This window comes from Centrocercus urophasianus, unplaced genomic scaffold, assembly GCF_019232065.1.
Source record: "Centrocercus urophasianus isolate 14NV4802_14NV808 unplaced genomic scaffold, USGS_Curo_1.0 seq_13, whole genome shotgun sequence".
NCBI lineage: Eukaryota > Metazoa > Chordata > Aves > Galliformes > Phasianidae > Centrocercus > Centrocercus urophasianus.
In genome coordinates this window covers 531,304-553,586 of record NW_024884475.1, presented here as the reverse complement: position 1 = coordinate 553,586, position 22,283 = coordinate 531,304, and the positions used below count along the sequence as shown (strand labels likewise).

The window sequence follows — 22,283 nt, the reverse complement described above, 5'->3', positions numbered from 1 at the left end:
AAAGTTGCATGGAGAGCAGAGATAAAGCCATTATTTCTGTAGCTAAAGAGGGCGAAAACTAAGGGAAGTTGGGCAAAATCAACCTTGGACACATCTTCAAAAGACACACTTGAATGTATGCAGTCATTGGCTTCATGAGCGCTACCAAGGAAAAGCTGTTAAATGGCATGGAAGAACTAAGGTCCTCTAACATGAATTTGTTAAAGTCCCCCTTGGTGGCTTTAGACTTGGTTTAAATAATGAATTGGAAGACAAATAAATGACTTAAGTATGAAATTTTGGCCAGATTACATTGGAAGGAGGTAAATGTGGCCTTGAAAATATTCTCTTCGCTTTCGAAGCCAACGTTATTCAGTTGTCAGATGTCTTCATCCAAAATAAAGAAATATGCCACATAATGGCCGCGATTCTTCCCATTTGGGGTGGCTGTATGCTGGCAGTAGTGCTCCATACCAGATAATGCAAATAATCTGCTGCCGAATAATTAATGATGCGGCCGGGCATATTTTTTTGATGAATGCTTATGGAGCCTGGTGACAGGCGTGAAATTAGAAAATTCCTTCAGTGCCCTAAAATATAAATAGCTTTCGGAACTGAAAAGAGTTTCAGAGCTGAAGATTTTATTGTGTCGAGAGGAAAAACTTTTCCACCCCCATCCCCCCCTTTCTTCTCCGCGAGTTGTTTGTCCATTCACAAAACAAATACTCTGAAGCCCAGTACGGCTCATGGGAATAAATTTCAGGTCGAATTAGTACAGTTTCCTTGCTGTCAGGACGGTGGAATTAATGGTGTTTTGATGACACGAATTTTGAAGGGCGAACAAAGAGGCTGAAGGGAGGGAGACATGACTCCTTAGAAGCGCGGTCCTCCTCTCCCCCAGCCTCTCTTGTCTTCCCTGTCATCCGTCTGCCAATCTCCCTGTCCATGGTTAGTTAAAGGCGCTTTTTATCCTCTTTTCTTTCCCACAGAGTTTGCCAGATCCGGCCCAGTGCCTGGGTTCCAAGGGGACACGCTGCAGTTGGCCTTCATCGACTTGAGACAAGTAAGTCTTTGTGTTTTTGTTTTTTGTTTTTCTTTTAAGATGTGTGACTGAAGACCATCAGGTCTTAAGGAAAGGGAGAGGAGGGGAAACGGCGTTGGTGATTTACGCCAGAGACCTATATTCCCCCCCCCGGGCATTCCCCCGCCTCCCTGTGCCCCAAACCACCTCCTCACTCCTTGCTCCTGGAGATGGCGGAGGTGAAGGGGACTGGTGAGATGGGGAGAGGGAGAGTGAACCCTGACCCTGTCCGGCGGGGCCATTGTGCTCCCATTGGCTTCTGTGGCCATGGCAGAATGATATCGGCGCGGCTGGCACGGAGCAGGTGCTGCGAACAGAGAAGGCACTGATGCAGAGACCGCCTGCTCTGAGCATTTTTGTTTGCAGATAATGCCTGGAGAAACGTTTGGCGAGCAATTTGCATTCCGGTTGGTGTGGGAAGGGTGTGTGTGGTGCGTCTGCCCTCGGTCCTGTTCCCCCTCCATGGTCCTCTGTGCCACTGATGTCATAAGTGAGTGTCACTTGGCCACGAGTGATCAAGTGGGCTGCTGGAGAAGATGGTTGGGCTCCACCATCTGTGCCCACCTCTCCAGGGGCCCAAAGAGCCAACTTGACCATAGCAGGTACCGAGACATTCGTAGGGCTTGGCAAGCCGGTTTGGGGAAAGGGGCCATTGCAGTGAGTCATTTGTTAGGGCTGGAAATGGGCATTATGGATCCACTAGGCCGGGGGGGAAAAAGTGAGGTGGTCCTGTCATCTCTTGGCACTGAAGATGGATGGGTTGGATAGAAAGTCTGAATGAAGTAAGACTCAATGACTGATGCTTCTCTCCTATTAAAACAATCTTTTTTTGTCTGTTAAACCCCCCTGGCTTTGTCCCTCCTGCCATCATGATGCAGTGCCTCTTGTTTTCAGAGTTGACGTAGTTTGCATTCTGAAAACTTTCGGGTGCCGAGGGTATTTCTTAAATCTGCATAATCTCTTGTATCGATGATCTCCTCACCACTGTGACTCTGAGCCACACTGGAGCCGCTTTTAACCCATAAAGGTTTGAGAGCTTCTCTGAATCCAATTGAGGTGCAGAGCAATCCATCATCCAATGACACTTTTGCAAGGCAGCGATAACTTTAATAGCATTGAGATACCGTGTGGGTGCCCTTCGTACTCCAGCCTGTGAGTAAGTACCAAATTTGTTTGCAGAACGTTCAAGATAGGTCTGCAGAAAAGGTGCGTGTTATCACAGCCGCGTGTTGACATTTTTATCTTCATTAGCTTCTTGGCACTTTATTGACTTGCAACCTCCCGGATATAAGGAAATGTGAAGGCTTTGGTTCCTTTCCAAGCACGAAGACATGAATGTGGGGATTTTGAAGAGGAAAGCTGTGGCTTTCTGAAGAATGAGACGCCGTAAAAGTGCTCAGTGAGGTTGAGCTGCTCTGAGCCAGTGCATTAGCAGCAGGCTGGGATGTGCAAAATGTTTGTACGGCTCATAAGTGCAGAACGCAGCCAAATGAATTCAGCTCAAGCAAGGGAGAGGCTGAACAGTAGCCCTCTACCATTCTTCCTCCTCTGTCAAATGTTCTCCTTTGTACAGAACATTTTCTTCTTTGTTTAGGAGGGCAGTCCCACCTTTTTCTTGCATTTGAAAATTGTGGCCTTTCTGAATGTTGCAAGGAGCAGGGGAGGAGCTCAGGCCTGCTGAGTGCCAGGTGAGAACAGGAAGTCCTAGATGTTCTGCTGGATAACAGCAATGCTCGTTAGTGCCAAGGATTGTAGCAATAATGGACAACCTCATTTCTGCAAGCAGAGCTCAGTCTGCTTATCGCTGCTTTACTGAGATTAGTGACCACAGGAGGGTTGGAGATGGTTCCCAGCTGCCTCTGCCATACTGCTGCCCTGACCCCGTGGCACAGAACATGTCACCAAGCTTTGGGTATCTGCGTGAAGCTTCATCCACTGCTCCAGGACTGTCAGAGATCTCACACTTCCACCACCATGGAACATCTAATTGGGCTGCGTCTCCAGCTGGGAGCTGGGAGCTGGAGGGTGAGCAGGTGGATGGAGGTGCAGCAAAGAGAGGTCTTTACATTTTTATTTGCTTTGCTTTTAACTTGTTCTCTTTAGGTTCTTTTTCTTTAATGCCACTGAATGTTAGCACAGAGTTGACATAGAAAAATGACAGCCTTGCCATGGCAGGGGGTTGGAACCAGATGGTCTTTAAGGTCCCATGCAACCCAAACCATTCTATGATTGTCATCCTAAGAAGTTGTTCCCACCTGAAGTTGGAGGAGCTCCTGCATAGCTGCTGAAGGAGTGTTTCCAGCCTGAAATCCATACAAGCTTTTGAAAAGGTTAAAAATAATTCCAGGTTTGTGTTCTAGGTAAATCTATGCCCACCTTGGGGCAATCCTGCCAATTAGCATGGTTCCGCATGAGCAGGGTAGCTTTGCTGTGTGGATAATTAAAGTAACCAGACAGAAAACACTCACTGTAAGACAAATAAAGAGATTCCTCCCTTCTTTCCCACTGTATTTCAGTACTATTAACCTTGAGCTACACAAAAGCAATTCTATATGCAAGAAAAAATTCAAAGTGTCTTGAGATTAAGTTGCTTTAAAATGAAAATTATTTACTAGCACAGTAAAATGTAAAATGGAAGAAGAATGCAGTGATTGGATTTGATTCTCAAATACAAGATCCCTGTAATGGAAAGTAGAGCTATTAAATCTTTCCTAAGTGACTTAGGTACTTGGGTCCCAATACCATGGCATGCCCAAGTGCCACTGATGAGCTCCAGGGTACTCCACATCAGCCCAAGTCTGCACGTGCAATGAGTTTCTTGTTCTCACCGCAGCCTTCTGGCCAGCTGGAAGTGTTTTAGCTTTTCATTTCCATGGGTTTATTACAAGCAAGTTGGTTGAAGAGGAAGGTTTTATATTTGTCTGTGAAGTCGCTGCAATCCCCGGCCATGCTGATCTCTCCTAGAAGCCAGATCGACACTTGTGGCCGCCCGCTAAGGAAAATCTGTCTCCAGCGCTCGAAGAATTTCACTCTGGGCTCTGGCAAGGGAACATCCTAGCTGGATTAGACCTCTTTTCTCGAGGCCTCTCCTTCTGTCCAGCAGATTGTAAATCTGTGTGTTGAATGCCCACTGGAAGTGCAAACTTTCTGCATGGAGGCGATTTGGAGCCCTTATCCCAGAGACACACGCATGAGGGATGAGGGCTGGGAGGTTCCTCTCTTCTGCTCCATCATTTTTGTTCCTCTTCTTGGTTGCAGCGGGATGGCGCTTGTGAATTTGAGCATCAGCTTTACAAACCCCAGCAGTGAGGTAAGATAGGCAAACACTGGTTTGGGTGTGTAACAGCTGCTCTGCTCACCGCTTGTCAAATAGCAAACATTTTATGTGCTCTTTTTACTGTGCTTGAAAGCCGGTTGTGGTTACTGTGGGTTTGTGTTGGATGTTGGCCAGCTGTGTAATGAGAGGTCTCCCTCCAATGCATTAATTTTTCCCTGTTACCTCTGATAGGGATGCTCGATACAAGAACATTCCCCTCAAGAACACAGCTCCCTTCTGTCCCTGCTACGTGCTCCATTCATCTTCCTCTCATACAAATTTTCTGTCTCTTCTGCATTGTTCACATATTTCTTGGAGGTTTTTTTTTCTGTTTAGGAGATGCAGTATAAAAGTTTAGGCAGGACTGTTCAGCTTTACAAAATGTGTAAATGTTTACAAAATGTACACATTGTTCTTTCTTTGTTCCTGTCTAAATTTCTCCCATGGACTTAGGAATCATCTTGCCCATTTTGGCTGTATTTGGTTAGTGGGCTTCAAAGGTACAACGACCCTATGGATTTCTGGGAAGATATGAGCCAAGATAGTGGAGAAAAGTTGGAATGCGAGCTCATCCTGTAGACTTTAGAGATTCATAGGTCAGGTTTGAGGGAGACCAAGGGGAAGTCTGGACTTCTTGATTCAAAGTGTTTCTAAAGAATTGCCCACTCTGTTGCAAGGATGCAGTGGTGAAGGTTGCTGAAAGATACAGTGATGCTGATACTGGGGATACCCAGCTTAGATTCAACCATCAGATTGTAAATGGAGTTCTTAAGACTCCATTTGATGTGGTTGTTGGCTGCTTTAAAGGCATGGTAACCTGGGACTTCAGTATCCATTTCCAAGCATGGTGGCTGAGGGGAAACCCTTGTAAATCTGGTCTAAAGGGCCAAGACCTAAAAGGTAGGTATGCTGTGAAATGACCCATCGAGGCCGTGGCCACCTCTCTGCTCTAAGACAACTCAATGGCAGGAAGATGGAGCCAACCCCTCCAAGAGTTTCGAGGCAGCACCCAGCCCAGCGTGCAGGTTTGTTCCCACCAGGCAGGAAGCTGTGGGTTGTTGCTTTTTTGCTTTTTTTTTAACTTGTTTTTATACTTTGCAATTAAAGGCTTCCCTGCCCTGTTAAGATAAGTGAAGAGCAGCGCGAAAACAAGACGTTGGATGAACCCTGGAGCCAAGGTTCCTGTGCCTGCTGAGATAGGGGCTGCCAGTCCTATGAGTGTGCAGCGGCGTGGAGGGGTTCGTTAGGTGTCAAACTGGTTTGGTTTATTTTTCTCCACTTGTTTTGCCAGGAGATGCAAGAGAAGTTGAAAATCGTATTATAGGGAGGATCAATTAAGTTAAATATCTCAGCGAGATGTCTCTGCTCCGCATGTACTTGCTTGTGTCTTTGAAGCACAGGTTTCTGTCATAGGAGGAGTTGCAGACAGAAGAGCTGTGCTTTAATCATTGGATGCAGTAAGGCAGAGATGAAAAGGTGACTCACTGGTTTCATCTCATCTACTTCCTTGACAATTGCTTTTTTCCACCTCCAAGTTGTTCTGCAGGCAGCCGTGCCCACCGCCTCGCCCGAATGTCGGCTGCTTCACCAACACGCACTGCACGGCTCTCCATCAGTGTATCTCCATCAGTGTACACTGGTTTTTGAGAAGCACTCTTCTACATTCCAATTTCTGGTTGTCTTTAGCATCCTTTGCAACTTTTACCAGCCCTTAGGTAGAAGAAGAGGTCTGTTGAGGGCCATCCCATGCGTGCCCTTTTGAGTGATGTCAAGCAAAACATTGGATTCTATAAATCTTTCATTGCAAATGTCATCTTGTTCTTGTGCAGTAAGGAAACGGGGTGTGAAGACACATGTTCCAGTTGCAGCCTTCATTCTTAATTACTTGGCAGTGATGGGTTTGAGCTGGTTTTATCGTTACCCTTAAATACAGGTTTTTGCTGTTAAGATTATATCTCTGGGCTGTTAATTACTTTTGCTGCTCCTCTCCGAATTCCCTCCACTGATTGGTATCTTTTGGATAACGCATCAGCCATTATTAATCATGTTCATTATGGCAGTGCCTACAGGCCAACTAAGATCTGCCCGTTTTGCTGGGTCTTGTGCAAACACGAAGAAATGAAGAGTCTAAACAAATGGTGGAGCCCAGAAGGGGCAAGCTGGATGCATCTGGCGTGGAGCCGAGCAAATTATTGCCAATGAAGTGGTATTTCGTTGAATAAAACCCATGAATGGGATAAATGCTTTTCCAGGCATCCAGAAGCCGTGGCTGCACCGATTTCTCAGAAGTGGAGATACCATCTCCTTCACCCCCCGTCACTCCTCTCCACTCACACAGACCCAAATTAGGCTGGTTTTTCTAAATGCCCAATTGCCTGGGGAGACAATTTCAAAGCTGTAGTCCGGTGTTAATTCATGGTGGACCTCAATGCTGCTCCAGCATCATGCTGAATCTCCTCTCAAAAGCTGTCTGTGTGAAGTAATACGTGCAGGGGGTTTGGAGCTTGGTGATCCTTGAGGTCCCTTCCAACCCAAACCATTCTGTCATTCTGTGATAGTTCATGTTTCACCTGCAAGCAAGGTGTGTGAGCTGGGCCTGAGCTTCAGCCCCTGAGTTCACCACCATACATTCACCTCCTGTGTCACCACTCGTCCTCTACATCAAATTCTGTTCCATTTCCACAAGTCAAGGAAGCCAAATTCGTTGCCATCCCCAGTTGGCAGTGTCATTGGGATGCAAGATGCTGTGTCTTATCTGGTGACCACCTGAACCTTGGTTAAAATCTCTTTTGGAACCATTGTGGCACATCTAAGAAGGAAAAAGAATGGTGTGCTAGAATGTATTGCTACCTCCTAAAGCTCAAACTTTAGGTTTTTGCAGCCCTGCTCATCCTCAGTGCATCAGAATGGTGCTCTGTGTTGGAGACCCGTTGCAGACATCTCAGGGCAGGATGGGGCTCTGGGCAACCTGACCTGGTGCATTATTGAATGGTTGGCAGCCAGCCTGTGGCATTGGGGTTGGAACTAGATGATCTTTGAGGTCCCTTCCAAGCCAAGCCATTCTATAATTCTATGATTCTAGGAACAACGAGGCATTTTTTTCTGCACTCTGGTGCATCTTTGTGTGAATGACCACAGAGATGTGCTCAGACACGGATTGTTGGGCAGGCATTGCCCAGGGAGCCATGCTGAAATCCCCCAGACAGCAGCTAACCCATTGCAAGAGGACCAGGAAGGGCATTCCAGGGACTTGGCCAAACCACCGTTTTTCTGGCTTGTTAAGCTCAGGCTATGGTTTTCTTTAATGCCTATAAACCAACAGTATTTGAAAAGGGCACATTAAGTAATTTATTTATTTTTGAATCAGTGTTAAATGCCTGACTCACAAAAGAAGGATGGTTCAAAGTTTGTGCTGAAAATCCAGGCTGCTGCTCGCTGTGCGCTGCAGAAAGGGAATGGGGAAAGGGAAAGACACACAAAGGCATGAGCTCAGGGTGGATTTAGAGCCTTAACTCTGATTTTTCTTGCTTTGGTGAGTTTCAGCTAGTCTTAGTGGTACTTTAAACATACCCTTTTGTAGTTCAATTACATTAAAATCACCCAGATCCCAGTCCATTCAGCTGCTCCAGCTCCTTCAGAAGCCATCATTCTTGATCTAGGAAGGATGCATTGGTGTGCTGAGGAGTGAGAGAGCCTGGGTGCTCCCCAGAGCCTTCAAACATAAAATCAGAAGTGCAAACACATTTTGTTAGCACTTCTCGTACGCAGAGAACACTGCCTGGATTTCTTTCATTTAGGCATAGCGATGGAAATATATGGTAGCAAACAGTGCAGCCCCTCAGGTGGGAGTCCACGAAGAACCTCAGCCAAAGGGGACTTTGCAGCAGATTGGGAACTCATTGCAGTTGGGTTTTATTCCTGTAAGACTCCACCGTAGGTCCTGCCTGCTCCTGGGCACCTCCAGCCCTCTCTGGGCCCTGCCCTGCAGCAGGTTGCTGTTGCTTCAGGCATCTGCTCCGAGCCATAAGCAGCAGGAGCTGTGGCAGGAGGATCTGCTCCCTGCTGTGCCCTTTTATTTGCAGGAGGCTGAGACATGCGAGCAGGGAAAAGGATACCGATGCGTTATAAGGCCTGCTTTCACCTTTAACCTGCAGGCTGAGGTAGGGGTGATGGGGAACAGAGAGGGCCAGAGGTGGCTGCCCTTAACCCCGAGATCCCCAGCAGTGAAACTGAAGCCACTTGGGCGATCCCAAGTGTCACTCTGAGGCTGGGAAGGAAGAGCTTTGCTGCCTGATTGGAAATGCCATCCATAAAGAAGCCTTTATGAGCCGCCTTTCCTGACATCCTAGCTTCACCTTGTGTGGTGCTGGGCTTTGGGTTTTGTCTTTCATTTACGAGCTGTCCCATTGCTGCTGTGAAAGTGAAGAGCGCGTCGCTTGGCCTGAGCCTGGCTGGGTGATAAAGCACTCTGAAGCCATAGGGAAACAATATCCCACTGCATCCCTGTAACTCGTCTCCCTGGGGTGTCCCAGGTGCAGCTGGGTCACTGGGTGATGGTTTCAGAGCCACGAAATGGGAGCCTGTCGGTGGGGGGACAGGTTGGATATTAAGAAAGGGTTCTTCTCATTAGAACAGGCTGCCCAGCGAGGCGGGGGAGTCACCATCCCTGGAGGCGTCCAAGAACCATGGAGATGTGGCACTGAGGGTCAGTGGGCATGGTGGGGTGCATTGGGGTTGGACTTGGGGATCCCAAAGGTCTTTTCCAACCTTAATGATTCTGTGATTCTGTGGTATTGCGTGACTCGAGCAATAGGCTGTCATGCAGATCCAAAAGCCACCAACGGTGTGGTGGACATCTAGGGGAGGTTTACAGGGCAGGACCTCTTGTCCATCAAGGCAGTTGTAGAGAAGCCTTCAGTACCCCTTACCATCCAGGAATGAGGTATTAATTGCCTTGAACAAGCAGTCTCAGAGCAGGCTGCTGTCAAGACTCTCCATCGATTTTCCCATTTGATTTAAGGAGTGCGTGTGTTGGCTAGCACTTATGTCATGCTGCACGCATTGATTAGGAGGCTAATAAATGAGATAAGGTCTGTGGGGAAAGGTAGGTGGCTAGTGTGTAAGGGCCCAGTTGGCTGAGAGATGTTGTCCTGTGTGTGCTTCAAGGCAACACATTGGTGGGAATGACAACAGCCATGGAGCAATCAGCAAGAGTAGAGGAGTCCACCAGATACATTCACAGCTGGGGTCTCGGGGCTCTGTTTGAAGCTGACTTTGCCATTGTTCTTCAGCCAAGGATTCACTCCCAAAGCTTGCTTACTTGAGGCTGGCACACCGCACATCTTGTACAAAAGCATCAGCTCTGGACAGTTGTCATTTTAATGATGAATTGACAGCAAGGTGGCACTATATAGCAAGGAACGTTGCAGTGTGATTTACTTCTCTATTAATAAATTCCTCCATCCCGTGATAAAAATAATAGTTTACATTCCTATTGTCTGTATTGATTCCAGGTCACATCAGTTTTTAAATGGAACACAAGAGTTGTGTCTGTTAAGTGAGTTATTTACCAGATTAACTCTTACTAGGAGAGTTGATTTGCTGGTAGTGGGAAGTTTTGTGCTCTTGCTCTGAGTCGATACCTCAATGCTTGAGTGCAGTTTCCCTTTAGAATAGGTAGGGAGTGGTGCAGGCATCCAAGTGTGAATGCCTGTCTTAGAAGCCAAAAGGTGTCCCAGACATCCACAGGATGCAAGTAGACAGGACATGGGCACAGAAGATGCTTGTGCCTTGCTTGGATAGAGCTTGTGGTTGCCTTCAGGTGCCTGAAATGACATTGGATGCCTCTGTTCAGGAAGTGAGCTGCTGTGTTGTGTGACTGGAGGTTGGTTTGTTGCACCTATGTCAACATCTGTTGTAGTGTCGAAATCAAGGTTGGATGTGATGTCTTTGATGCTTGGAGAAGGAATGGAAGGGGAGATGGGTTTTGTTCTAGCCCATGGGTAGTGTTGTTCCAGCATTAAAAAGACAAAGGAGTGAAGCAGAAGTACCCAAATCTGACTTTCTAGCTTTGCATTCCTGCCTAAAATGAGTAAAACGAGAACTCGATCCTGGAAACAATAGACTTCACCAAAGCATCAGGGACTTAACAAGCGTCAGAACACCAGTGTGCAATTCTGATGAAATATTAGAGTAAGTACTTTTATTATTTCCTGGGTTTACTACATATCCGAAATGATGTGTGGATTCACAGGTGGTGTATAAGACCAACTGAGTGCTAACAGAGCTCTGGTGTGCTGCACTGCATAGGGAGGAAGAGAGTAATTAGGCTAATGGTCTTTAATTGATAAAGATTGAGTTCCTTTTGGAGTAGGAAGACCTCCTGACTGGGAAATACAGAAGAGAGAAAACAAGGTGAGAAAAGAGCAGTACATCATAGAATCACAGAGTTGTTTGAGTTGGAAGAGACTTTTAGAGACCATCTGGTCCCACTCCCCTGCAATGAACAGGGACACCACAGCTCCATCAGGTGCTCAGAGCCCCATCCAGCCTGACCTTGAGAATCTCTGTGGGGCACCCACCACCTCTCTGGGCAACCTGTGTGTTTCAGTGGAAGTAGCTCACCAAAGAGTGAAGCCAAGTGGCTGAGCTCCACTTTGCAGGTTTGGTCCTTTACAGGGACCCTTATGTTAGGATGTGCTTTGCAGGGTGAATGCAACCCAAAGGGCTGTTGAGGTTCCAACTGGGATTTACTTTCCTCTGCTGTGGCTGTAGCTTCTCTTGGGACAAAGCAGAAAACAGTGATCTCACCTGGCTCTGTTGGGGTCAAGCAACAGAGGAGCCCTGAAAATCTTATCCCCTCTTTCCTTTTACATTACTGCTGGCTTTTGAGACTGCATATCTTCAAACCATGCCAAGCGCAGCCCTCACTCGGGTCGTGTGCTCATGCATATTCATCTCTCTAGCAGGCTTCTCCTCCTCCATTCATTGAAATTCTCCCTCTCCATCAGGCCCCGCTGAAGGGAGTTCCCTTGGGGGTGGATTTGAGTGTAACAGCAAGCTGGCGTCAAGTCTCGTGGATCGATACTGTGCATGCTTTCAGTGTTTAAATTACCACCATGGTCTGTTGGTCTTGGCTTAGGCAAAAGAATCCCGGTGATGAAATGACACTCGATCTGGAGTTTGCCAGATAGTGTAAACAAGCACATTAGTTGGACCGGATAAGCATGATAATTGCAGAGCGAGGCTGTTCCTTGAATGGATCTATTAGAGTCAGCTTCAGGGAGCTGCATCATCCTGTTACGCTGCTGCAAAGAAAGGAGGAAAAAAATCAAATAGCTATAGCTGGTGGATATTACTGTAGGATAGCTAAGCCTCCTAATCTGTTCTTAGCTCCCTGCTGAGCTTGTGCTGCTATGGGATGTTGGGTGGTTTGTGGATCAGGGTGGTGCTTTTTTGCTCTGTGTTGCAGGAGAGCTGGGTACATGGGGTTATGGAGCTGTCATTGTTGGGGTTTTATCTCCTGTTCCTGGGTTCAAGTCCCTCACTGATCCCATCAGATAAGGAAAAGCATCCATCTCCATCCATGCCACATATGACTTTAAATGTGAAAAGGTCTCACAGGGAAGTGGTGGGGAGGTTCAGATACTTGTTCCCTGATGTCCACTCATGTTGGATGAGAAACAGCACTGCCATGGGGAGAAGGGGTTGTCAGGAGGTGTTTGAGTTGTTCTGACCTGAGCTTGGAAATTCGGCTGTAAGATTATATTCACAATTCGAAGAGCTGTGGACCAGCTTTGAGGCACGAAAAGAAAATTACACTGTAATTCTAGATGTTCGCTGGCCTGGCTTTGTGACCCGTCTTAATGGCTGATCTGTTGGGATTGCTGTTGCTGGCTGCTGGGCTGTGCATCACCAGGAACCTTCATTCCTCTTGCTGGAGCAAATCCTGAGATCATTCAGCAGAGTAATGTAGCTCTGTGACTTGATTCTTGCTTTTTGGCTAACTGCTGTAATCATTGGCTAGTCAAAGTCTGGGCTGTAACTTGGTCTGATCAGACGTGAAGGTGACAGAGCTTTCGCTTCTGATGCTGGTTGGGAGTTTTGTGTCGCTGGTGGTGTTCCCCAGGGATTGGCACTGGGTCTAATCTTGTTCAACACCTTCATCAGTGACTTGGAGGAAGAGATAAAGTGCACGGGGTCTTTAGCGAGACCTGGACAGGTTGAGAGTCGCATGAAAAGGAACTTCATGAGGTTCAATAAGGGTGAGCGTAGGGTCCTACATTTGGGGAGGAGTAAGTGCATATGTCAGTACAGATTGGTGACTGAGCTGCTGGAAGTAGCTGCAGAGAAGGAATTGGGGTTCCTGATGGGCAGAGGTTGGCCAGTGGTTGACCAACAGTTGACCAATGGTTGACCAACATTTGACCGATGGTTGACTGGTGGTTGGCCAACAGTTGACCAATGGTTGACCAGTGGTTGGCCAACAGTTGACCAGTGATTGACCATTGGTTGACCAACAGATGACCACAGAATGACCATGAGCCAGCAGTGTGCCCCGATGACCAAGAGGGCCAATGGGATCCTGGAATGCATTGCACAGGATGTGTCCAGCAGGGCGAGGGAGGTTCTCCCCTCCATGTCTGAAGGGTGGGGGTCAGGGGAATGGGGTCAGGCTCTTTTCAGTGGTGCCCATCGGCAGGACAAGGGGCACTGGGCACAAAGTGAAGCCCAGAGAGTTTTGTCTGAACATGAGGAAGAACTTCTGGACTTGGAGGGTGGCATCTCCCATCCTCCTGTTCACAGCAGTCACATCTGCCCAAGTGGAAGAGTAAATACTGCTCCGATCTAATCGCCTTAAATGTTCCAGAGTGTAATACCTTAATTTGGTTGCTGACATTACGGCTGATGAGGAAATGATGTGCTAATCAGGAATGACAGCGATGGGAGATAGGAATCTTTTGTTTCAAAGATGAAGCGAACCCGAATGGAGCCATGTGGGGTGTGCCCTAAGCAGAACCAGTCCCTGCAGCTGACTCAGAGCAGGAACCGTCCGAGGCTGTGCCTTTCTGCAGATGGAGTGACTTGCTCTCATTTAAACCTGTTGCTGGCCTGAGGAAAATCCATTCCCAGAAGATCAGCAGCATCCCGGCATTAAGTTGTTGTGATTACACAGCCAAGATTTACTTTTATTATCCTTTTTTCTTTTTTTCTTTGGGGGCAACTTGGAACCAACCATACACAGCCTGCTCTTGCTCTGTCCCTCTTAATGTCTAAAATCTGGAGGGGGGTGGGAATCCTCCCTGGAATGCAACCCTATGCAGAACTGCTTTGAGAAACTGTTTGAAAACAATCGCTTCTGCAGGAGTAGGAGCTAATTTGAACAGCCAGTTCTGTCCTTGAGATTTACATTCCGGGATGCCAGAGGAAAATAGCAGGCTGGAATTTGCTTCGTGTTTGAGGTTAGTTTGAAAGGAGTCCGGCACTTTTCTTGAGGCTGGTTTTATATAGCAGCTCGCAGTGGAAACAGTTTGTCTTTTATATTTTTAGGTGAAGGGATTTCTTTAAGGTCAGACTGAGTTCACACTGCTTTCTGCTTTGCCCTGACGGACTTTGGGTTTGGGTCTGAACTCGTCGTGTAGCCTCTGGGGTACATTATTCTATATGGTCTGGGGAGCAGGTTGAGAAAATAAAAATACACACATCAGTTCCCAATTTGGGGAAGCTGCTGCTTCTGATTTATCCCCTCAAACAGGGGAAGTTCTCTGTGAGCATCACCTGGCACCCCAGGTGAGGCAGTGCATTGCCTTGAAGAGGAGCGCTGCTCACAGGCTTAATTGCAGATTCTATCAATTAGGGTACTTAATGATCCCTCTGCCATTCAGCTTTCTCTAACAAGCTGCAGGAAGGATGCAAAACGCGTGGCTGCCCTGTCGTTCTCATGGGCTGTTCCTAATGTAATATCCACACGGTGATGATGTTTCCAGCACCTCACAGCCTGCTAAGAGATGCTCCAAGCAGAAAGCAGAGGAACCCTCCAGCACAATACAGCAGTGTATTTTTCCCTGAAGATGATCATTTCACATAAAATTTTCCTGTGGTGAGAAAGTTCTGCTCTAGCTAAGAGATGGTATGGAATGTGTGCAAATGTGTAGATAAATGTATCTGAAGAGGTTTCCCAGGAAAAAAGAGTGACTTAATGGACAGTGGAAACAATATTCCTTTAATTAGAATCATAGAATCGTTAAGGTTGGAAAAGACATCTAAGGCGATCGAGTCCGACCTTCAACCCATCACCACCATGCTCACTGACCATGCCCACCATCCTGGTGAGCACACCTCAGCTGTGTTTCAGTTCAAGTGATGGCTCCAGATAACCGCGTGTGTTGTTCTCAGAGCTGACTTTGAATTTTAAATGCATTATTGTAATGAATTTACTCACCAGCGGGATGACTTAAAGGAATAAAGCCTGCTCTGGTTTCTGCAGTCTGCAGGGAGCAGCAGGTTGGGGCCACTTACAGTAAGTCTTCCCTGCTTTGCTTTTTCCAACATCCTCAGCCTGGCCAATGCTCAGAATCTGCCCTTTCTGCATTTCAGTCCCTGTTGAACATAATGGCATTGCTTTGGTGCTCTGAGGGTCTGTGCAACACCAGTTTTCATGGGAGCTGAAGCTCTGTCTTGATCTTCATGCATTCTTATCCAACCTTTTTTACATATACGCAGCTCTGGATAATGCCAGATTCATGTTTCTTGTTTTTCAGTATTTGGGGCTTGCCTCACCTGAATGCACTGTCTTGTGATTCACTGTACAAGAATTCTGAGCATGGGATTAAACTCACTGTTCGGTTTAGATGCCAGGGGGAAGTTTATCACTGCAAGGGCAATGAAGCCCTGGCATAGGCTGCCCAGAGAGGTTGTAGATGCCCCATCCCTGGGGCTGCTCAAGGCCACATTGAATGGGGCCCTGGGCAACCTGATCCGGTGGGGCTGGGGCCAGATGATCTTTGAGGTCTCTTCCAACCCAAGCAGTTCTATGATTCCAGCATTCAAGTTCCAGGTCTGAGTAAAGCAGTGCATTGAGTTAGTGCAGAAGGTGAGTTTGGAATTTAAAGCTTTGAAACTCCTGATGTCCCATTACACAGAATCACTGGGGTCAGAGAGAATCTCTGGAGAACATCCAGTCCATCCCCAGTTGGACCTTAAGTCCTTCAAGACTACTTTCTCTGACATGTACAAAGTGTTTCCACAACTTGACCTACAAATCAACAACTGATTAGTTTCCAAAGTTGGAAAGCTCATTTTTGTGTGGTGTTGGCAGAGCTTACGTAATACAGTTTGGTTTTCTTTTAAGTAAGTCCTTCTGTACTGAATCAAAGTGGAAACCTCCCCTCCTGCAGTGGAACGCACGTGAGACCCCAGCATGGATGTGGCAACCCCAGACCCTTTTAGCTGTTGGACAGGAAGAAGTTTTCAATGAATATTTTCTCATTTTTTAGCATCCTGAGGAAGCCTGGATTGGGTTTGGTTGTGGGGAATAAGATTGACGGTAGACATCAAGTCTTTCCTCAAGAACAGAGAGCTTGAATGGGCAACCAAGTTGGGTGTTCTTCAGATGAAATCAGCTGGGATTTTGCTAAAGGTTTGGGCAGGATCTGCTCCCTATGGAGTAACTACATTCTTGGCATGCTCTCATAACTGCATTTAACTGTGCTTCCTGAGAAGGTTGGGTCTGTGAGAAGCACTGGTTTTTATCCCTGTTCTTGGCAGCATCTCCGATGCTTTTCTTCGTGTGTCCATGTACCAGTGGATATACACAATAGCTGGTTTGCCTGTTTATCTTTCCTCCCTGCTCAGATCTCCTTTCCCTACTACTCTGTCTTGCTCACACCTCATTTGTTGGGGTATGGCATTCATCTGCCCTTCGGTTTTTAAGTTGTTTTGAGGGTTTGTGTAAAGATTTGATAAAACATTTCAGGCTGAGCATCGCTGCGTTTCGGGTTGAACTTCTGCAAGTTTCACAGATCTGAAAACTTGAGTTTTGCTGCCGTTATTACAAATGATGACATTTCCAAAACAGGGGCTTCCCATCTCCTGGCACCTGTTCCTCAAAGGTTCCCGAAACTCTTCCCCAACGTGACCGGTTCCCCATCAGCCCCTTATAGGCACTCTTCCCGCTCGGCGGGGCTGGAGGCTGAATCACGGCGCAAGGAAAGTCCCCACTGTTGGAGCTGCACACATGAGCAAAGTGCTGGCCCAAAGGCACTGCCAAAACCACTAATGGGATCCAGGCTGCTGGGGTTGGGGATGGGAGCTGATGGGGACCGGCATAGGGGTGTACTCCGCTCCCCACGAGCGCTGGGACGTGGTCATGGCCATGCATCTCCGTGCCTCGGTTTCCTGATCTCCCCCATGGAAACCTTTGAATTAGGTGAATATTGAGAAAAAAAGCAAATTTTAATAGGGAAAAAAAAAAAAAAAAACAACCAAAAAACAAAAACCAATTAGTTTTTATTCCCTTTCTGGCGAGGAAGCTGTCCTTTGTGCAAACGTACCGGGTCTGAAGCTCCTCTTTAAAAACACACTGTTAAGTTTAGGGTGGAGGAGGGTGGATTCAGCTGTTTGTGGTCAATAACTAACAGTCTTTCTTTCGCCAGAAGTGTGATAGGTGGTTTGCAAAGAGTAGAAAAGACACCATTCCTGCTCCTGTCAGCTCAGCCTAAATGGAAAACATGCAGATGGTGGCTGGAGGCTGGCTGTGGCAATGAGCTCAGCGATGGAGCCCTGAAATTCAGCACAGATCTTGTTAATTCCATCCCTTTTATTTGGATTTCTGTTCATATATTTTCTGCTGTCTGTCTCAGCTGTGTTTTGCAAGTTATTGGACTTGTCTGTGGCTGTCCCTGTAACCATTGAGATGGCTGCATCCTGCATTGCATGAATTTGTCAGAACACTCGAGTGCACCCAGCTACTGCTTCTACTCCTCAAAATGGCCCCACAGTACAGACTGCAGTCATGTGCTTGATTTGCTTTCTGGAGTAGGTTGTGCTAAAATGATTTTTTTGATGTGTGTGTGTGTGTAAGTGATAGGGCTGCAGTGGGGTCTTCTGATGAAATCAAGTGTTTGAGGGCTGGGAGGTGGCTCGAATCTGTCTTCCATCGGTGATGCTGGAACTCACTATGAGTATGGTTCAGGTTGGAAATTAGGAAACATTTCTTTTCAGAAAGAGGGGTCAGACATTGGCACAGCTGCCCAGGTCGTGGTGGGCTCACTGTCCCTGGAGGTGTTTAAGGAGCGTGGAGATCTGGCAGTGAGGGACGTGGTCTGTGGGCATGGTGGGGTGGTTGGTGATTGTGGAGGTCTTTTACAGTCTTAGTGGTTCTGTGATTCCCATGTCAGAGATGTTGGCCTCTTGCTGCTTTGAGCTCTCCTTCCTGGTGGTTTTGCAGAGGATTTCAGCTCCCTGTGCTGTTGAGCTGTCACCTTTCACTAGTGCCAAGCTGCAGCCCTGCTCTGAGCAGCCTGCCCTTAGGCACTGTGACACCAAGGGCAAGCTCTGCCATACCCAGAGGGCTTCATCTCTTCTTCCTACAGCCAAGAGCCCATAGGAGAGCAATTGCTGAGCACAGATCCCCAGCCCACCCCTCAAAGTGCTTCTCTGCATGACATCCCACCATGCCCACTGACCACATCCATCAGTGCCCACATCTCCATGGTTCTGGAACACCTCCAGGAATGGTGCCCCCACCACTCCCCGGGCAGCTGTGCCACTGCCTGACCACTCTGTCTGGGAAGAAATGTTTCCTAATATCCAACCTGAACCTCTCCTTCATTCTTATGTTTCTGGTGGCCTTGGTGCCCTTGTTATCCTCTGATGCCCAGGGAGCTACAACCCGAATCACAAACATGCTTCCAAAAGCATGGATGCTAGGGTGACCTGCAGGTGCTGCTTCACACACTTTTTTTTCCTACGGAATTGCTAAAAAAAGACTGCAAAAAGAATGGTAACAAAAGCAGAGAACAAGTTGCTGTTTTTGTGGCCGACAGCAGAGAACTCTTGGTCCTCCCTGCTAATTCCCTGTGTTCTTCCAACACCTCTCAGCTTGCCTGTTGCTCTTGGAGGGTTAAATACCTACACCTTTGCTTAAGCCATCTGGTTATCCGACAGGACAGTGTTCCCAGGGGCTCGGAGCTATGTATCATCAATTGTGTTTCAGCGAAGACGGTTTTACTTCACACCTAATCAAATGATATTTACTCGCTGCCGCTGCGACTCCGAACTGTCATCTCATAGCTGTGTGATTTTTCACAAGCACGGTGCCAGTGGAGTTGAGGAGACTGTGGTTTGGTTATAGCTCAAGGCTAAGCTAAGCCAGATGTTAGGGCCTTTATTTGAAGTCAGTAGTTCTTCGCCAGTCGGTCCGCACGCATTCCTTTCATTGCTGGAGAGCTTTGCTTTGCTGAGAATATCGCCTTCTGCAGGGAATCCTGGTCATCGGGAACGAACGACTTCTGGGCAGCTCAGGGCAAATTAAGGGAAGATGCAATTTACAGAAAACAAACAGCATTTTGGCTTAATTCCCAAGGTGTGACCCACAGCAGCCCCAGGACATGCCGATGTCCAACCAACAAAAGCCTTGGAGGAACCATCTTGGGCTGTGTTGTAAGAGTTTCACCCGGGATCAATGGAAGAAGGATGGAGGGGGATTTCCATGGATAAAAGTTTGGAGGTGGGAGGCTCGAGGCAGTGCTTTGCCTGGTGATATCAGGCAACTCCTGCCCTTGGTTTTTCCACAGTCATCAAGTGAGCATTTTCTACCTAATGAGTTTGTAAGCTGGTTTGTAACCCTTAGAAAAAAGGAAACACTGCTACGTGCAATGATGGCAAAATAGCATGGTGAGTCTTTGACCAACCAGGTTTTAATTTCACGATAAGTGTACAAAAGTAGAGAAATGTGTTGTTTTTTTTTTTTCTCTTGTGAGCAAAGAACTGCAAGTTTTGCATTGCTCCAATAGTTGCTCAATCATGGAATCATAGAATGGCCTGGGTTGAAAAGGACCGTCATGATAATCCAGTTTCAAGCTCCCTTCTATATGCAGGGTCACCAACCTTGAAGAAGCTCATGGTTTTCTTTCATGGGAGCTGAAATGAAAATCCAAAGCTTGAATTGTGTTCCTTAGCTCTTACCATCTGTTGTCTTGCTGGTTTTGTTGCAGTTTGGACCATTTCTGAAAATAGAAACTAATTGCCCATGATGCTTCCATTGGCCTTTGAATTTTCTTGGAAATGTAATGAGTTAAAATAGCTGCATTTTCAGATGCCTTCAGTTTGTCTCAGTGCTGCAATTCGCAGAAGTTTGTTTTAATTGTTTTAATTATCTCCATGACATTCACGATGAGTGACAATACAATTAAACTGGTGGGACTGCACCTCTATGGAATTTGGCTGCAGAAGTTACCTGCGTTTCCCACAGCTGAAACCTTACCTCACTTCACTAGAATTTGGTAGCTGGGTGAAGATTGAGCCAGAAATAAAAAGTTGAGCAACAGCTCTGGTTTTAGCAAAGCTGGTCGCTGAAATAAAAGATGGAATTTGTGGCAGATCGGTCATTTCCTTCGCGCCGTCCAGCCCAGCACCAGGACATCCCTGTTTTGAATTAGTGATTCAGAACACACAGCACCCGACAGCATCGGTCGCGTGATCTGCAATCATAGCCAGTGCTGCAGAGCCACCTTTTAGAACAGCCAAAGTCATAGTGATGCAGAATCATAAAGGTTGGGAAGGAGCTCCAAGATCCTCAAACCCAACCCCAAGCCATGCTCACTGACTGCCATCCTCGGTGCCACACCTCCATGGTTCTTGACATGTACTTCTGTGCGTACGTAAAGGTGTTCTCCATCTTGTAAAACATCTTTCTTGGGTGGATTTACGCTCGGCCCAAGCTCTGTTGGTGGAAGATTTGAGTTGGCTGTGGAAGCCTTCAGATGGCTCAGTCAGGATTTGCTCCCACGTGGTAAAATCCTATGGACTGCTAAGCTGGGTTTGAGCTGCAAAAGATAAACCTGTGATGAGTTACTTCTAGTGATAAACTTAGCCTAATTGTGTATGGAATTTGCAGTATAATTAGAAGCATTTCCATCCCAGCCATTATAAGCACAAATTAAACCTCCAGAAAGCCTTACCCATCAAAGGGCAAAGCACTGTGCTGGTTTTAATGGGGCAGTTGCACCCCAATTCCCACTGCCATTTATGTGTGCAAAAAAGGTTTCTGGAAGAACAGCTAACCCATTGGAACAGGTTGCCCAAGGAGGTTGTGGATGCCTCATCTCTGGAGGCATTCAAGGCCAGGCTGGATGTGGCTCTGGGCAGCCTGGTCTGCTGGTTGGTGACCCTGCACATAGCAGGGGGTTGGAACCAGGTGATCATTGTGGTCCTTTTCAACCCAGGCCATTCTAGGATTCTATGATTCTAACCCAACTCAGTGGGGCTGAACTCAACGGGACTCGCGGGGTTGGTTTCAAGCATCACCATACATTTGTCAAACTTGGATATTGGATGTGGATTTGGGTCCTGGAGTTGAGGTGTGAGGCCGTGCTTTGCTGGCAGGAGCTGTAACCTGATGAATCTGAGCAGGTAAAAAGCAACACGATCCATCAGCAGCACAACTGGCGGCGAGCGGTGAATTTTTCATCGGGGGGCCATTAGAGAGGAGTGTACATTACAGAGGGTGGGAGAAAGAAGAGAAACGAAGCCAGGCTTTCATCCAGAGGGATATTGCCTAACCAGTGAGGAATCCTTTCATCAATAAATTAGGAGGAGAATGGGAGAGTTTTGAAAGATGGGCCGGTTAATGTGCTCTCATCCAGCAAATTTGGGGAACGTTCTGTTTTGGCATAGGGTGCCTTGCAGGAGCAGCTGGGGAAGGAGAGGGCTGTGCTGCTCACACTGGAGCTCAGTGGGATAGGAAGGGCACCCATCAGTAAACATGGGCTGGCTGCTGAGCTCCGCATTTTGGGGTTTTTGGATGCTTTTTCGGCACCATTCTGAATACTCATGTCTTCAATTTACTGTGTGCTCTTTTTGCATTGGGCTCAAAGGATATTTCTGACACATTTATGGGAAGATTTTGGGGTGCTCAGAGGATGGCTGGCTGGTGGTCCATAGAGCAGAAGCCCATCTCTGCCCTCCTGGGAGCAGAGCTGCTGCTGTCTGCGGTGCAGCAAAGCGGCTCCTGGAGGAACTGTACCTACACATCCCTCCTTCCTTGCTCTGCCAATGGAACCGTGCTGCCTTGCTTATGCAAGCTGGCAGCAGAACAAGAAATAAGTTATAACAGAAAGCAGAAGAATTCCGAGCTGTGATCGAACTCCCGCAGTGTTTACGGGGTGGAAATTTACCCAGAAACGCAGTTTTCCAAATGCCTCTTACTGTCAAAGCCTTTTTGCTGCTGGCTTCTTACTAATTCAGTGTGAGCAGCTCTGCACCAGCTTTCCTGAGCATGCTTCCCCCATTCGTGCCCTGTATCCACAGACCTGTCAGCTGAAGGTTCAACTCTCCTGCAGCGTTCTCAGGGAGCAATAGTCTTGGTGCTACTGCTAGTTAGTGCCCAATGAGCAGGCTGTGTGTGTGAGACATTTCTTGCAGCATGTCACCACGTCCCCTCAGTGCTGTCCTTCTGCCATCCCTGGTTGCAGATGCCTCCTGACCCTGACAATTGGGCAAATGACATTCAGCATCCCATTGTCAGTGGTGGGACAAACCAGGCCTGGCATTTGCAGCTTGTTTGCTGCCATTCTGCCTTCGTTTCCTCACATTTGTCGTGCTTGAATATCTTTCCAAGACTAACCTCAAGTTCCCTGGGAGGCAGTTTGGAGTGGGGAGCATTGGCTCCCTGAGTCTAGGGAACCA

At 47.3% G+C, this 22,283-nt stretch overlaps 1 protein-coding gene across 3 annotated transcripts in view; it reads left to right on the top strand.

Moving 5' to 3' along the window:
- The window catches only part of EXOC6B (exocyst complex component 6B), a 245,126-nt gene that overhangs the window by 182,886 nt on the left and 39,957 nt on the right, over window positions 1-22,283 (top strand). For all 3 annotated transcript variants that reach the window (XM_042811691.1, XM_042811690.1, XM_042811689.1), the window contains one exon: window positions 969-1,042. In XM_042811691.1, coding sequence (XP_042667625.1) covers window positions 969-1,042 — 74 coding nt within the window. The remainder of the gene's footprint in view (window positions 1-968; window positions 1,043-22,283) is intronic.